Source organism: Mustela lutreola, chromosome 12, assembly GCF_030435805.1.
Source record: "Mustela lutreola isolate mMusLut2 chromosome 12, mMusLut2.pri, whole genome shotgun sequence".
NCBI classification, from domain to species: domain Eukaryota; kingdom Metazoa; phylum Chordata; class Mammalia; order Carnivora; family Mustelidae; genus Mustela; species Mustela lutreola.
Window position 1 is genome coordinate 1,892,213 of NC_081301.1, and position 15,511 is coordinate 1,907,723.

Consider the following 15,511-nt stretch of genomic DNA (forward strand, 5'->3'; position numbering starts at 1 on the left):
TGCAGAAGCCCAGAGCTGGGCCCCAGGACCCCCCGCAGCTCTGCCCGCTCGTCCTCCTCCGGGGGCCAATCTGCCCAGGACTGTCACTTGCCTGATCCTAGCACCCACGGCCTGAGTTTCAGCTCCAGACCACTAAGGACCCTGGAGCCCCTTCCCTGGCCCTTGGGGCAGCTCCACGAGAGGGACCAGCTACTTGCAGGCACCGGGTAGACAAACGGAACCAGGCCCTGGGCTCCCAGGACAGGGGACCGTGGATGGGACAGCATGCCTGGGGTCTCCCTGTGGGGTGCCCAGCCGGTGGCCTCATGCTTTCGCAAGGAAGTGGGCTGAGGAGTGTTGTCACTACAGAAAGACGGACCGGCAGCGCCAAGGCCAAGCCGGCCAGGCCAGGCCCTCTTGTTCCGCCCCCTGGACCGGCAGGGGTCTTGCTCTGTAGCAGGGACCCCTTGCCCCGTGTCTCCCGCCTGGGCCCTGCCATCACCCTTGGGGGCACACAGGAGAGGCCCAGGGACACCTGTGATCTGGGAAACGGCTCTGCGCACCGCCTGCCTACGGGGGGGCTGGCCCGACCTGCACTGGCCACCCCAGGGGAGACCCCGCGGGCTGTGGGTCAAGCTATTCGCTGCAAAGCTGCTGGGGTCAGTGATTTCGGAAAGTTGCTGTGTTGGCACCACAATGTGAAAGCAAGTTCCTCCTGCTGTGCCCCCTCCCCTGGCCTGGAGGGAGGGGGCGGGGGCAGAGTGGGGCCCCGGCGGGGGTCCCAGTGTCCTGCTGTCTGCATCCCAGTGGGCCCCGGGAAGCCTGGCATCCTGCCTGCACCCTCACTCCTGCCACGGCCTCCAGCCCGTGGGGAAATGGGGGACCCGGTGAGCCCAACCTCTGTGGGTCCCCACCTCTGGTCTGAACCTGTCTTCCTCACATCCCTCTCCCCCGACCACAGAACCACGCAGAACCTGAGCTGCGTGGGCGTCAGTCCTGCAGAAAGCCTCCATGGGACCCCCCGGCAGAGCCACAGCCGCCCCCCTCTGCCCGCTGGACCGCGGCCCCGCCACCGAGAACCAGGACATCGGTGGGCCCTCGCCTCCTCCCGCCCTGGCTTGCCCACCCGAGGGACCCCACAGACAGACAGAGCCACCAGGGACTGCAGAAACCCTTTATGTGGACACAGGAGTGGGGAAGACCCCAGCGGGTCTGGCAGGAGGGGTGGAGCGGGCCCGGGTCCCCGGGGCGTGGTTCCTTCCACGTCCTGCAGGACGGAGTGTCCCGGGGCTGCCGGAGTGGATGGTTGTGCCTCCTGCCCTGGGAAGGAGGGGTGTCGTGAGGCCGGGGGCGGGGGCTGTCGCACGGGGTGCCGGGGTGGGCTCGCGGGGGCTGCAGAGCCTGTCTGAGCAGAGGAAGAAGGTCCTTCTCCATCTGCCCCCAACCACGGCTCTGTGCACGTGAGGGAGATGCCCCCGAGGTGTGACTGTGGGGCGGGCGTCGTAGGACCCCAGAAGGACCCCTACTTTGTTGTCATCTGGGCTGGGCTCACAGCAGATCTGGGGGCCTCGGGCACCTCAGGACACCTCCAGCTCCATGTTAACGAGCCGCATGACGGAGATCCTGGCGGCAGATGCTCACAGCGCACGGGAGGTGGCCTGAGCAGTTGGGGCCTTGGGGAGGGGCCGGCAGGGACATCACGCCCACTGGACTCGGGATGGCCCGGCGGCTCTGGGGAAGGCTCTGGGGGCCCGCGGGGTCCCTCCTGCCTGCATGCTGGGGCACCCCCGGGGACCCGACTTTCCTCCAGGGTCACTCACCCTCATCACGTGTGGGAAGGTGTGGGAACGCATCTTTCTGCAGAAACGAAGAAAGAGCCCGAATGATGAGACCCCCCCCCCCCATCAAGGGCAGCCCCCATGGCTGTCGTGGCTCACACTCGGCCATGAAGACCCAGAGGGGCCCCTGGTGTCCCTGAGGCATGTCGCTGCGCTGGTCTCTCCCCCAGGGGAGGAGGGGACTGAGAGGGGCACCGGGGACACGGCAGAGCCATCTCTCACCCATCTGCTCAGGCATGTGGATGTCCTTCTCTGGCAAACCCTTGCGCTGGGTGAATTTCTTAAATGCTTCCAGAGCTTCTGGGTTCACGTCGGGATGTCTGCCTGCCGTGAGGAGAGCAGGTGAGCCCGCGGTGTCCGGCGCGGACCCGGGGAGGACACGGGAAGGTGCACGTGGCAGCGGCAGGAACCTCACCCACGAGCTTGGCTGTTCTGAATCTTCTCTCATGCTGTCCCTCGCAGTAAAACATGAGGTAGTCCCGCACGGGAGCCTCCTCTACCTGCACGTAACTCCTGCCTCCAACTGCAGGGGCCACGGAGGGGGCACGTGACCATCCTGATCCCGACAGAGGCCCCCCTGACGGCCACCCCCTGGGGTCCCCTCGCCCATCCCCAGCTTCCCCTCTTGACCTGAGCCCCAGGACTGGGGTTCCCAGCACCACGGCCCCCAGTCCTGGGTATAGGACCTGACTGGGACCGTGGGAGCAGGGCAGGAAGTCTGCCTGGGGAGCGGGACGCTCTGGTTCTTGGGGGGCACCGCCCGCCGCCCCCCTGAGCACCGGAGACACACAGGCTCTGTATTTGCCGGGTGTGCCGGTTTTCTCCAGGGTGACTTCCACTTCATGGCACTGATTGTCGATCCTGGAGGAGGGGACAGACGTCAGCTGGCCGAGGGCTTGGTGTCCACTTCCACGTCCCGACCTTGGAGCAGTACAGGGGACCCCAACCCTGTCCGGGGCCCTTCTACCTCCAGGGCTCGGTGGGTGTTTGCTGTCACCCCACACCTGTGGCCGGACAGGTGGGCCGGCGGGGGGCCGGGGGGAGCTGGGGCCGGGGGACAGGGAGGCCGCTGCATGGCCCGGCTCGTGCTCACCGATACACAGTGGAGGTGCGCACGTCCCCACTGCTCAGCACTGTGAACAGTATGGGGGACGCCTGGGCCACTGGGGAGCCCGTCTCTGAGATGAAAGCACTGATGTACCACTTCCCTGAAATCTGAAAGACACACGTCCTCAGTAGGCAATGTCGCACGTGGGACAGCTCTCCCGGGCCCCGGTGCCCCCATAATTCCACCTCCGAACCCCCCAGACACCACGAGCACGTCTGAGGCTCTCGGGGACACCTGCTCCCCTGACTTCTCCGGGTCCCTTCCTAATTCCAGCACATTGCCCCAGCCCCAGCCCCGTGTCTGGCGACGAGACGGGGGTCCTTTTGGCTCTGAATCTTCCTGCTCTCCCTGACCATAGCCTGCAGAGGGTCAGGGCTGAGCCCGGAAATGGGTCTAACTCCTGACCACGGACCCTCTGCTGCCCCAGCCCAGCCCACCCCCGCCCACCCCACACGAGCCGTACATCGGGGTCCGGGAAGGACAGGGGGTCCTGGGCCTGCGCGGTGATCAGGCCGAGGGCCGTGGCCAGGAGCAGGGTCTTCATCTCCGGGGCTCTGCAGTCACAGCTGCCCAACGAGTTGTCTCTGGGGCTCAGAGAGGCTGTTTGGGCTCCTCACAGGGCCGCCCTTTATACCCTGGCCCCGGGTCCCCAGGGACTTGGCACAGACCACCTGGGATCCATGGCCAGCTGGCAGGGAGGGCCTAGGGTTTGGAATAACAGCTCATTAAGCCCTCAGGCCCCTGTGTTCCCAGGGTCACACATTCCCAGTGGGGCGTGATTTGCAGCAGGAGGCTCACGGAATGGGGGGGGCAGAGCTCTCGGAATGGGAGCCTCAGGCAGAAAACCAACAGTGTCGCCCCTCAGCTCATCCTGGGCCACCCAGGGTCTGCTCAGGCCTGCCCTCACCGCCTTGGGGGCCCCCGAAGCTGCAGCTCCCGGACCTGCTGCGTTGCACCCTGGATCGTCCCCTAAAGAGCCCTGTTTTGGGATTCAGGGCTCGGCTGCAACCATGCCTCCCTGGGGAGAGGCCCCGGATGCGCTATGGGATGTCGCCTTCCTCCCCTCCTGCTGGGTCTGTGGGACACTTCTGTGCTTCCTCTGGGGCTACTGTGACAAAGTACCCCAGGCTTGGTACTCAGAGCCCGGAAACTTAGTTACTCCCAGGCTGGGTGCGCAGAAGTCTGAGAGCAAGGTGTCACTGGACTGAGGTTCACCCCCCAGTGAGGCCCCAAGGAGGTAGTGGGGCAGAGTGGGGTCGGGGGTCCCTGCTGACTCTCCCAGCTCCTGGAGGTCCCAGCTCTCTGCTCAGTTCTGCGGCTTCTGTCCTGTGACCCACATCTCTTCTCTGGGCACCGGCCCTGGGGTATAGAGCCCGCGGTCCAGGCTGACTGGACTTCATGGTCTGTGACAGTCGATCACCTCTGCAAAGACCCTGTTTCCGAATCAGGCTCTAGGCTCCAGGCGAGCGTATGTTTTGGGGGTCGCCCTCCAGCCCAGCACGCCATGCTCCCCTCTCTGCAGGGACCTGCGCGTGTCTTTGTCTTCTCACGTGTTGCGCCTGCCCGTCAGGGACGGGCCCCCCCCCGCAGGGCAGGGAGGAGCTGGGCCCCGAGGAGCCCCGTCCTTCCCCCGGCGGCCCCAGGCTCACCTGCTGAGTGCTCCCCTCCCTCATGGGGTCTGACCCACAGCCCTGGGGGGCAGCCCCACTGCCCCCGATTCACGCAGCCAGCTGAGAGGCTCAGACACCGAAGCCTGGACCCTGTGGTCGAGCGCCCATTGACCTCTGAGTAAGGACCCTGTGCTCCTTCCAGGACCAGGGCAGGTCCCGGGCTTGGAGCGTGTGTCGTGCAGTCCAGAGCCGACCGCAGCAGGAGGCCAGGGCCGCAGGCGGGTGTTTCCGGGCCTCACGAAGGCGTCCTTGTGCATCAGAGCCCCTCCCCCACATGCTCTCTGCTGGGTGATGGAACTGAACGTGTCACTGTAATTACCCTGGTAATCGCCCCCCGGAAGTTGTTCTGGAGCACAGCCTGGCCCTCCCCAGGGTGGGGAAGGGGAGGGCCCAATGCCCTTTTAGGCCCAAGACCAGGGGGCAGGTCCAGGCTTCGAGAAAGGCTCTCCTGTTCCCTGTGTGTGCTGAGCTTCTGCCAGGGGCAGGTGCGATTCCTGCCCCACCACATCACAGAGAGGACAGGGGTCCCCTGGACCCCTGGATGTCCCAGCTCTGCAGAGACTTTGGCACTGACCCTCACAAGGGCACCAAGGGGCCCGAGAGGCAGCGCGTATCCACAGCCCAGCTGAGGTTTGCTGGGACTCCGGGGCCCTGGGGGACGCTGGCAGGCCACGGAGGACGGTGGGCCAGCCCTCCAGGTGGGCGTCACCTGACGCACACGCTTATAATTGTGGGTGTGATGTGGCTGTTGGGGAAGGACACACACATCAGTGGAGCAGAACAGAGAGTTCAGACTTGGGGCCACGTAATTGGGCCAGTTTATTGTTTGACAAATGTTCTGGAACGATCGAACAGACACACGCAAATAAAGGAGCCTTGACGTAAGCCTCATGCCTTCCTTTACGAAAGTGGCTACATCGATCACAGGCCTCAGTGTAACATAATTCAAGAGAAATTCTCAGGAGCTGGTGTCAGGCAAAGCACTCTTAGATGCAGCGCACAAAGCATTGTGCGTAAGGACAGAGCAGTGAATTGGAGGTCATAAAAACCCAAAACTTCTGCTCTACAAAGTCAGTTGTTAAAAGAATGAAAGAAAAAATAAAAAGCTATATGCTGGGGAAAACAGTTGTAAATTTCATAATCTGGAAAAGCACACATTTGAAACAATCTCAAACCTCAGCAGTAAAAAAGCAAACAACCCGATAAAAATGAGCAAAACACTTGAACAGACATTTCCCCGAAGCGAACATCCAGGTGGCAAAGGGCCCTGGAGCTGGGGTGCGGTGCCATGAACAGGGTCAGCCACGCCGTCCAGGAGACGCGCTTCACGTCGGGAGTGTGCGACACGGAGCGGGACCCTCGTCCGCAGCTGCTTTGGGGAGCGGCTCGGCGATCTCTGACAAATCCGGTTCGACTCTCCCATACAACGGGGCGACCTTTCCCAGCTCTGTATGTAGCAGGAATGAGCACCCGGAGCTGTGTGTCTGCAAACGTGTATGGCAGTTCTAGTCACGATGGCTAAGAACCAGCTATGCCCCCGGGGCCTTCCCCTAGAGCCGGTCTGACAGACCACGGCCCCTCCACGTGACAGAATGACAGGAAACGGAGTGAGGAGTGGACCAAGCCGACAGCTTGGTGGGCTGCAGAGTGAGGGCAGCCAGCCTCACGGGGCACCCCGACTCCGTTTACGTGACTTCTGGACAAGGCGGAGCCGCTGGAGAAGAGATGAGTGTGTTGCTGGGGGGCGGGGGAGGCCACAGGAGGGAGGTTTTGCCCGTAGTGTCAGGGCATGGCACGGCTCTACGTCCCGATTACACTGGTGGCTACACAAATCTATGCGTGAGTGGACGTTTGCAGGCCTGTATGTGAAAATGCTGCCGGTGGAGGCGGACAAGGACCACCACGCGCCCCTAGCCCCGTCGGGGAACCTGCCTCCTCAACACCCTCCCCGCCAGTGCCGAGCGCACGGTGCGCCCAGCTGCCATTCCTCCAGTCCTTCTGGCTGCGAGGACTCTGGTGGCGGTTTCCCCATGTGTGTGCTTGTGGTTCCCCAGAACACAAGGAAAGCCACTTTGTCAGTGGCAGACAGGGCCCTGCCGGCGTGGGGCACGAGGTGACAGCTGGGACACAGCCCCTGCTGGAAGCGAGGTTTTGGGGACCCTGTGGGACAGGTGACCGGCTGACGGCAGCTTTCTGAAAGGCGCCGTCGAACCTCGGGGCTCAGGTCAGTAGAGATCTTCTCTAAGGGCCTTAGCGTCGCTGTGACCTCCAGCAGCCTTGGGACACAGGGGCCTGACTCCGGACCCCAGCGCAATGCCGTGGGCTGTGGGAATGCGCCAGGGGTGGAACTCAAACCTTGCCAGGTCTGTCCTGTGAGAGTCGGGGAGATGACAAAGGAGTGGCCCACGACATCCATGGTTGGGATGCGGACGGGAGCCCCGGTCCAGGTGAAGGCGAGGACGGGGGCCCCTCCCTGAGCAGGAGCAGCTCCTCTTGCCCTGCGGGAGCACCTGGCTTCCCACTCCCGGGAACCCTCGGCCAAGGCGCCGTGTGGTGTCGATTCTGAGGGGCTCAGAGGGCCGGCCTCAGTGTTGAATTGTGTGCGAGTCGCCCGTCTGCCTGGGCTTCCAGAGGCTGGACTGTCACATCGCCTCGGGCCGCCGGGGGCGTCCTCCAACACGGACTGAGGCCTGCCCTGTGGGCCGTCCAGGGAGGCTGCGATCCCAGAGCTACTCTTGCTTATTTACTTATTTAAAGATTTTATTTATGTATTTGAGAGAGAGACACACAGCGAGAGAGCGAGCACAAGCAGGGGGAGTGGGAGAGGGAGAAGCAGGCTCCGCGCGGAGCCCGGAGCCCCACGTGGGAGTGCGTCCCAGGACCCGGGGTCATGGCCAGAGCCGGAGGCAGGAGCTTCACCCACGGGGTCCCCCAGGCGCCCCTTCCAGAACCGCTTGCAGCATGAAAGGAAGGGTCCCACGTCAGTGGGTCGGGATCCGGGAGAGAGAGCCCACGCCCGGCTCAACGCGGAGAATTCGTAACTGGCCGTAGGGAGGGCGACTGTAAAGGATGCGCGTCAGAGAGGACCAGCGGGTCCCCCGGGGCTGAGGCCCGGGACCACGTCCAGGAGCAGACACCACGGGAGGCAGACTCCGCTGGAGGGGAGAGACATTCGCCGGGCTTGGGGCTGGTGGGTTGGGGTACCCGTGGAACTCTCCAGAAGGCTGCTGGGTGTCTTGCTTGCTGCCAGGTGTCTCCGGGAAAGGAGCGAGGAGCAGGGGAGGAGGCAGACCTGGGGCTGGGCGCCCTCCCGGCCCGCCCTCTGCCCACAGGCCTGCACTTGGATCCCACGTGCGAGGGCAGCGGGTCGAGCGTCAGGCCTTGCGGTGGCCATGGCTTCCCTGGAACCAGCTTCATTCTGGGTTCCCTTCATTCTCTAGGCCACTTGCCGGAGGGGCCATCCCTACGCTGGTCTCTGGGGGTCCCCAGCGCCTGGGTCCGAGGCTTTCGTCATGGCTGTCCCGGGTAGGGCGGCGCCAGCAGGGGAGCCCCCGGGAGCCCCAGGTCCTCAGGCGGTCCCTTCTGCTCTACCCAGCGGCAGCAAGTCCCCCAGCTCGCCAGGACCAGTGTCGGCCTGGAGCCGAGAGAGAGGAGCGGCGACCTGGGTGGGGGGTATCTGGGTGTCTGAGGCAGGGACGCAGTGACGCGGGGCCCCAGGCATCTTGCCCGACCACGAGTCCCTCTGAGCCCCCGCTGGGCTCTCCTGGGGGCAGGAGCACACCCCAAGCAGCCGGGGTACCGCAGGACTGCCGGCCACTCGTGCCCTGCGCTAGCCCTCCACCGACCCCCGCCAACCTGGGGGGGATGAGCGGACTGCACGCCCCGGGAACCCCGCCTGGGACGCCCACATTCTGTCTTCGCCTCATAAAGCCGGGTCAAATTTCCCAGCACTCCGAGGGCCCCGCAAGGATTTGGGGACAGCGGCCCTTTCTCAGCTCCACACGCCCTCTTCTGTTGGGATTGTCAAGTGCTGGTCCTTCACCCGGTCCCCCGGGGGCGCGGGGTTAACGCTGGACAAAGTGTGGAAGCAGCGCTCCGAGGGAGGTGGGTCCGCACCGGGAGGAAGGTCACGCTGCTTCTGTCCCCAAGACAGGCCTGGTCTCCCACAGAAACGCCGTGCCTCTCCCGGCTTGAGAACTAGGGGATCAGGGGACAGGGCCATCGTGGCCGCCAGAAAGGGAAGGGAGAAATCCTGGAAAGAAAGGAGCCAGGGAGTCCGAGCCCCAAGTACTGCAGGCGGGAGGTTCGAATCTGGGGCTCACCCTGAAACACGAGCCCTGCGGACGTGGAGCCGCCCGTAGGGGCGACAGGGCTAACCCGCCGTGCAGGGACCTCAGGGTGAAGCTGGGATCCAGACGAGGTAAATGCCTGTTTATTTATTTATTTATTTTTAAAGATTTTATTTACCTGACAGAGAGAGATCACAAGCAGGCAGAAAGGCAGGCGGGGGTGGGGTGGGGGGAAGCAGGCTCCCCGCTGAGCAGAGAGCCCGATGCGGGGCTCGATCCCAGGACCCTGAGATCATGACCTGAGCCGAAGGCAGCGGCTTAACCCACTGAGCCACCCAGGTGCCCCGGTAAATGCCTGTTTAAAAGGGTAAAGTCCATACGCTCCTTTTCTGAAGATTTTATTTATTTCGTTTTTTAGAGAGAGGGACCAAACGCGCAGAGGAACCGGAGACCGTCAGAGAGACGCGGTACGCGGCACACGGGGACACGAGGTCAGGTAGGTGTCGGCGCTCATCAGGGACCCCCGGGGGCAGAAGCCGGTGGGCTGAGGTCCGTAAAGGCTGGAAAGAAAGCAGGAGCCCGCCCGGACTCGCACAGCCGCTACCCTCCCTGGAGAGAAGCCGAAGTGAAAACGCTGGGAAGGGGGCACGCGGCGGTGTGGGGGCTCCGGGCCGGGCCGCGTCCGGGTGGCGGTTGGGGCCCCATGAGTGGGAGGCAGGTAGGGGAACAGGAAGCTCTGCTTTCCCCTCTCGGCCCCTCTAGGTGCCTCTGTTTGGCCAGCGGGCCCCCACGGGGAGTTGGGGAGAAGGGGTGCGCGCGGCCGTAAGGTTTCTGCATTTCGGGAGAGCCCGCGTGCTGTGGCCCCAGACAGCTCCGCCGAGATGCTGGGTGAGCCAGAGATGGATGGGAATGGGTGGTGGCACTGGGGGGTGGTGGCACTGGGGGGGGCGGATCCCTGTGGATCCCCTGGTCTCTCAGATGCCCTGAGACCTGGCCGTGTGTTTTTTTCTCTTTTCACCACCAGCCTGAGGGACACCCCCACTTCCAAAATGTCCCTCAACCCCCAGAAAGCAGTCCCAGCCCTGCTGCCCCCGGGACAGAGCTCGGGGGTCTTAGCAAGGCTCTGGCGGTGCTGCGGGAGGCTCTTGTCGGACCCCAGCTCGGGGAAGGTCCTGTGGAGATGACGCCAGGTGCCTGGCTGAATCCGGGCAGAGTTGGCTCCGTCGGCCTGGCCAGTCTGAGGGCGCAGGCTCGGGACCCCGTGCTGGAGCCCGACACACCTGTCACTCTCTGTGAGTGGACGTCCCTCCAAGCCCGAGCCTTGGCGAGGAGCTGTGTTCGGCAGCATGCCCTTCGTCCTCACGCCGCCCGCTGGGACAGCCAGGCTACCAGAGGCACATGGGGTCTTACGAGGGACATCTAAACTAATGTTCTCCCCAGGTGCCCTGGGACGAGGGCCTGGGACAACGGACTGGGTCCCGGTGTCTGTCTGGTGCTGCCCACGATGCGGGAGGAAGTGGAGAGGCTGAGACGGGGGTGGGGGCTTAGACACAACCGAGCCCCAGGCTGGTCCGGAGACGCTCTGTGAGCCACCACGGAAGTGCAGTGATGCTTGCCTGGAGGGACAGTGCACTGGCATCCGTGTCCATTCAGTGCCCTCACTGACGGAAGGTCGAACACCTCATACTCCAACTGCCCTCCAGGCTCTGAGCTATCTCCCGTGGCCCCACAGGAGTCATGAAGGGGAAACATTGTCCTGAAACCCATGCACCGCCACAGGGGACCTCGGAGCCTGGACTGGGTGTCCGTGCACCTGCCACAGGGGACCTGGGAGCCTGGCGACTGGACCCGGACTGGGTGTCAGGAGTGTCCGCTCCAAGGAGGCCCTCGGGTGCTGCACAGCCCAATTACCCCAAGGCACCCCAGGTTGTGTCAGCAGCCGGTCCACACAGGGAGCCCGGGAACGCCGGCTCACCCCACTCCATGTGCATTAGGTGGACATCACCAGCCCCTGGGACCCCATCCCCGGCGCGGCCCCTGCCTGGTCCTGCCCAACAGCCCTCCGCGTTCAGAGCCTCATAGCCGGGCACTCTTGCTCTCATGTCCAAGTGTCACTGTGTCTCACTGTGTCGTGTTGGGCCATTGGAGATCGAGTCTAAAAAACACCAGGAACCTGCAAAGGCGTCTGAACAGATCCCTGTGGTTCTTCTGCCCCGGGGGGCGTAACTCGCCTTCCCAAACCTGCCCGGACGCGAGCGACCAGCTTCGAGCCGCACCAGGGAGGGCAGGAGCTCCAATGGATCAGCCCGAGAAGCAGGGGCCAGCTTCCCTGGCCTCGACATGGCCCAGACCCCAGCCATACCCTGATCTGAGCTGCTGGCCCCTCCCACCTCCCTGCTGCCCCGTGCAGGCTGCTCGGATACAGGACCAATGCCAAGGGCCCAGGGGACTCTGCACACCCAGACCTGAGCCGAGGCTTCCCTTTGTTCTAAGCCTGACAAGCCTTACTTGGGTAGCTCCGTGGATCAGGCCCTTCCCCCGACCACAGAACCACCCAGAACCTGAGCTGCGTGGGCGTCAGTCCTGCAGAAAGCCTCCATGGGACCCCCCGGCAGAGCCACAGCCGCCCCCCTCTGCCCGCTGGACCGCGGCCCCGCCACCGAGAACCAGGACATCGGTGGGCCCTCGCCTCCTCCCGCCCTGGCTTGCCCACCCGAGGGACCCCACAGACAGACAGAGCCACCAGGGACTGCAGAAACCCTTTATGTGGACACAGGAGTGGGGCGGAGGGCCAGGGGGCAGAGAGCAGGTCTGGCAGGAGGGGTGGAGCGGGCCCGGGTCCCTGGGGCGTGGTTCCTTCCACGTCCTGCAGGACGGAGTGTCCTGGGGCTGCTGTCCCGGGGCTGCCGGAGTGGATGGTTGTGCCTCCTGCCCTGGGAAGGAGGGGTATCGTGAGGCCGGGGGCGGGGGCTGTCGCACGGGGTGCCGGGGTGGGCTCGCGGGGGCTGCAGAGCCCGTCTGAGCAGAGGAAGGAGAAGCTTCCCGTGGGCTTCCCCGAGACTCCCAGCCGGGGTGTGAGTCCGCGACAAGGTGACTGCCCTCCTGGGGGAGGGGCAGAGGAGGAGCCGGGATGCGGTTCTCGATTCCGGCTCTGACAGCAACTGGGGGGGGGTCCCCAAAACTCCTGACACACAGCCAGGGAAGGACCCAGGAGATGTGCAGCATCCCACACACGGACACCGTATTTCTGGATCTTTGAAGCAACTCATCGTGTGAACAGAGTCACAATGACCGTTTTGGGATGAGGAGGGATTTCACACCCTGGGGCCTGTCCGGAGGCTCGTCGCCCGGCTGTGCATCACCCCGTGGCGCGACCGCCCAGAAGGGGTTTTCCAGCTGCCGGGGTGGGGGGCTGCTCTAGGAAGCGGATGCAGGCGATGTCCCCTGGGCTGGTGGCCGTGTCTGTCTGGCCCAGGTGGGACCCAGGGTCAGGGGCAGACCACGTGCCTCCTGAGATTCCGCGGGCTCCAAGGCCATTTTTGCACGTGTCCCCGGCCACTGTCCACTTACCCTAGTCTCCTCTTGAAGAGCAAATTTCTGTGGGAAAAAAGGAGACGCACATGATCCAGGAGATCCCGGGGAACCCGTCAGCACCCCAGGGCCTCACCGGCCAGCGTGTCAGCCAGCCCCGGAGAGAGCAAAGCCACAGTCAGATGCCGTGTGTTCTCCGAAAGCATCAGCTGATGGTCCCACTGTTGGGGCGGGCAGGGGGGGCAACTGGGCGGGACCGGCCAGGCTTCCTTCCTACCGCTCTGTGTGGGTTCCAAGATGTCCTGGTTGAGTCCTTCAGCTTTTACGAACTTCTGAAAATTCTCCAGGGCCTCCTGGTTGGTCTCGGGGTCCCTTCCTGTCGGGAGAACCAGAAGACACGAGGCTGAGGGGCACACCCGGGAGGCATCTCCACCGCAGCCTGGGCGGGAGCCCGCGCACCCGCGTGGGGGTGGCACCGAGGGCCCTGGGCCAGGAGGGGAGCCGGGCCGCTGTGGGCATCGAGCAGGGCCAGGGGAACACGCCTGGGCAGGTCCCTGGAGGGGAGCAGCTGCCGTCCTGCCCCGTCCCAGAGGCGTTCCCTTCCCAGGCGGGACCCCATGCACTTGGAGGTCTGGGCTCCAGGGAGGAGGTGGAGCTGCCCCCCGCCCCCCCCCCCACCAGGCCAATCCTGACACGGGAGTCCCTGTGCCCACAGCAGCTCTCTGCTCCCGCTGGGCTCCCACGGCAGGGACCCGGGCTGTGCACCCAGGTCCCGAGGCCCAGGAGTGGGAGTGAGGGCAGCCGGAGGGAGGCTGGAAGGCACGGAGGGGAAGGGGAGCGTCTGCAGGGATGTGGGACCCTTACCCACGAGCTTGGCCATTTGGACCTGCTTCCCGTTGAAGTCGCCGCTACAGTAAAGGATGTAGTGGTCCTTCGCCAGCGACGGCAGGATGTACACGACCCGCTTGCTGTTGTCTGTGGGAGGGCAGCAGCACACGTCCGGGAAGAGCCACAGGATGCTCCAGGAAGAACCCGCTGCTCACCCAGGCTCGGCTGGGCAGACCGCCCAGCCCCCACGCGCTCTATTGGGCTCCCCACCCTGCCCCGAGTCCCCACACCCCACACCCCTCACGTGGGTCCCAGAGAAGTCTTGGGCTCTGGGGTCTGAAGAGCTTGGGGCACGGGGCGCTCAGCCCCCTGACCTCCAAACATGGCTGTGCTCTTGGCCCCTGACATGGGCACAGCCGTCCCCGGAAGTCCCTGGACAGGCCCATCCCTCCTGGAGACAAATGTGTCCCTAGCACTGGGGCCCGTCCGTGTCTGTAGGGTAGTTTGGCTCATGAGAGGAGACAGTAGGTTTAAGGGGTCAGATAGGAGCAGACTTCTCAGGCTGGAAGCCCCCTCTGCCCGTGGGGGGTGGGGTGGGCACAGCCTGGCCGACCTCCAGGACTCACAGGTCGTATATCTGCCGGGCTCGGAAGTTTTCTGCAGGACCACTTCCATGTCCTGGCACTGACCGTTTATCCTAGAACACAGGGTCCACGTGGGGATGCCGCCCACCCTAAGTCCCTGCTGGACCCACATGCCACGTGGGGCAACTCCCCAGGGCTCCCCCAGGGGAGGAGACGGGGCCATTGCACCCCCAATCAGCCACTCTGGCCCTTCGGGGCTTTCCCCTTAATCCGTGGCCTCGCCAGTGAGGCAGCCCCCATGGCAGGGTCCCCCAACGCTGCCCAGTGCTGAGTGTGAGGCGGGATCACGAGGATCACGAGGGCACCAACCTGCCCTGCTCGTCCCACTCAGACGCTGGCTCTCCGGTATGTGGGGGGGGGGGTGCTGGGGGCGGCCACAGGCCCCCGGGGCTGCACTTACAGCAGGGTGATCTTGGCTTCCAGGTCACCCCCATCCAGGACTGTGAGGATCATGGGAGTCACTGACTCGAGTGTAATCTCGGGCAGGTCCTGGTCTGCGGTCATGGCCTTCAGGTACCATTTCCCTGACAACTGGAGAAGGTTCCCTTTCCTCAGGGCTCAGGCCGCCCCCATCCGGGGTCCCCCTCCTGCTCTGCAGCCCCAGGCTCTCCCCAGCCCCCCCCCCCCCAGGGCTGGAGGCACGAGGATTCTCAGCCCACCACCCTCCCCAGAAAATGCCCCGTGCCCTTGCCAGACCCACCTGCGGCCAGCCTTCTCCAGGGCCCCCTGTCCCCTGGGGACCATCTGGCACAGACCCCTTTGGCTCTGACCATTCCCTCAGGGACAGGGGTTAGTGCCTGACCCTCCAACGTCTCCCCTTTCCCTGAGCCCCCTCTAGCACCCCCTGCCCCATCGGAGCCTCACATCTACGGGGTACTCTTCTGAGGCTGGGGGGTCCTGGGCCCGCAGGACAGCAATGAGGCTGAGCCCAACGGTCAGCAGCAGGTTCGCCATCTCTCGGCCTGGGCTCGTGGCTGCCAGCAGGTCGCTCGCTGGGGCTCAGACAGGCTGTGCCCACTCTTCACACAGCAGCCTTTATACCCCTCGGCCCAGGGCCCCCAGGAGACCTGGCACAGACGGCCGGCCACTCCCCTCCTGGCCACCAACGGCGGCCAGTTCTGCAGTGGAGCGGATAAAATGTCATTATTGTCGGACCGAACAAATCTTGTTAACCGCCACGGACCATCAGAGAAGGGCCACGGGCCAGAGGACAGAGTTGCAGATCTTATCTGGGGGGGAAGCAAGTCTGAGTGCCGGGGGCAGGGGTGCTCTGTGAGGGAGGTCGTCAGGGGTCGCAGGAAGTGCCAGGGCGCGCCGCCTCCGACCCCACCGGCGGGGCCGACGTGCTGGCTGCCCGAGAGAGGGTGCAGGTCGGACCAGGGGGCTGTGGGCTTGGTCTCACTGACCCTCCTGCATCCTGGGCAGGCTCCCTAACCTTAAATTCAGCATCAAGAAGGGACCTACTGCATGAATTTAAGGAGTTCATCTACACTCCGGCTGAGCGGGCAGCTTGACCTAGCCTGTCCGCTGCGTGTACACAGCAGAATCGATCTGCAGTAGAAGGGGAGAACCGCGATGGGCGGAGATAGGTGTGTAGGAACGCACACATGACAGCATGCGCACA

At 64.5% G+C, this 15,511-nt stretch overlaps 2 protein-coding genes across 4 annotated transcripts; both read right to left on the minus strand.

Moving 5' to 3' along the window:
* Positions 1 to 1,259: 1,259 nt before the first annotated feature.
* Positions 1,260 to 3,504, minus strand: LOC131812711 (vomeronasal secretory protein 1-like). Of its 2 annotated transcripts, none has more exons than XM_059142570.1 (7): positions 3,389 to 3,504; positions 2,911 to 3,032; positions 2,608 to 2,678; positions 2,233 to 2,340; positions 2,040 to 2,141; positions 1,800 to 1,836; positions 1,260 to 1,294 (listed from the first exon to the last, which is right to left on the minus strand). In XM_059142570.1, exons 1-6 carry the CDS (start codon positions 3,467 to 3,469, stop codon positions 1,805 to 1,807), a joined length of 516 nt encoding a protein of 171 aa, XP_058998553.1. In that variant the 5' UTR covers positions 3,470 to 3,504; the 3' UTR covers positions 1,260 to 1,294; positions 1,800 to 1,804. The 2 variants fall into 2 exon arrangements, with proteins under 2 accessions (XP_058998553.1, XP_058998554.1); XM_059142571.1 differs by having other exon boundaries at positions 1,260 to 1,299.
* Positions 3,505 to 11,639: 8,135 nt separating this feature from the next.
* Positions 11,640 to 14,893, minus strand: LOC131812710 (major allergen Can f 1-like). Of its 2 annotated transcripts, none has more exons than XM_059142569.1 (7): positions 14,752 to 14,893; positions 14,288 to 14,418; positions 13,870 to 13,940; positions 13,280 to 13,390; positions 12,693 to 12,791; positions 12,455 to 12,481; positions 11,640 to 11,812 (listed from the first exon to the last, which is right to left on the minus strand). In XM_059142569.1, the coding sequence occupies exons 1-6, from the start codon at positions 14,839 to 14,841 to the stop codon at positions 12,456 to 12,458; spliced, it is 528 nt and encodes a 175-aa protein (XP_058998552.1). In that variant the 5' UTR covers positions 14,842 to 14,893; the 3' UTR covers positions 11,640 to 11,812; position 12,455. The 2 variants fall into 2 exon arrangements, with proteins under 2 accessions (XP_058998552.1, XP_058998551.1); XM_059142568.1 differs by having other exon boundaries at positions 11,640 to 11,817.
* Between the last annotated feature and the right edge of the window lie 618 nt (positions 14,894 to 15,511).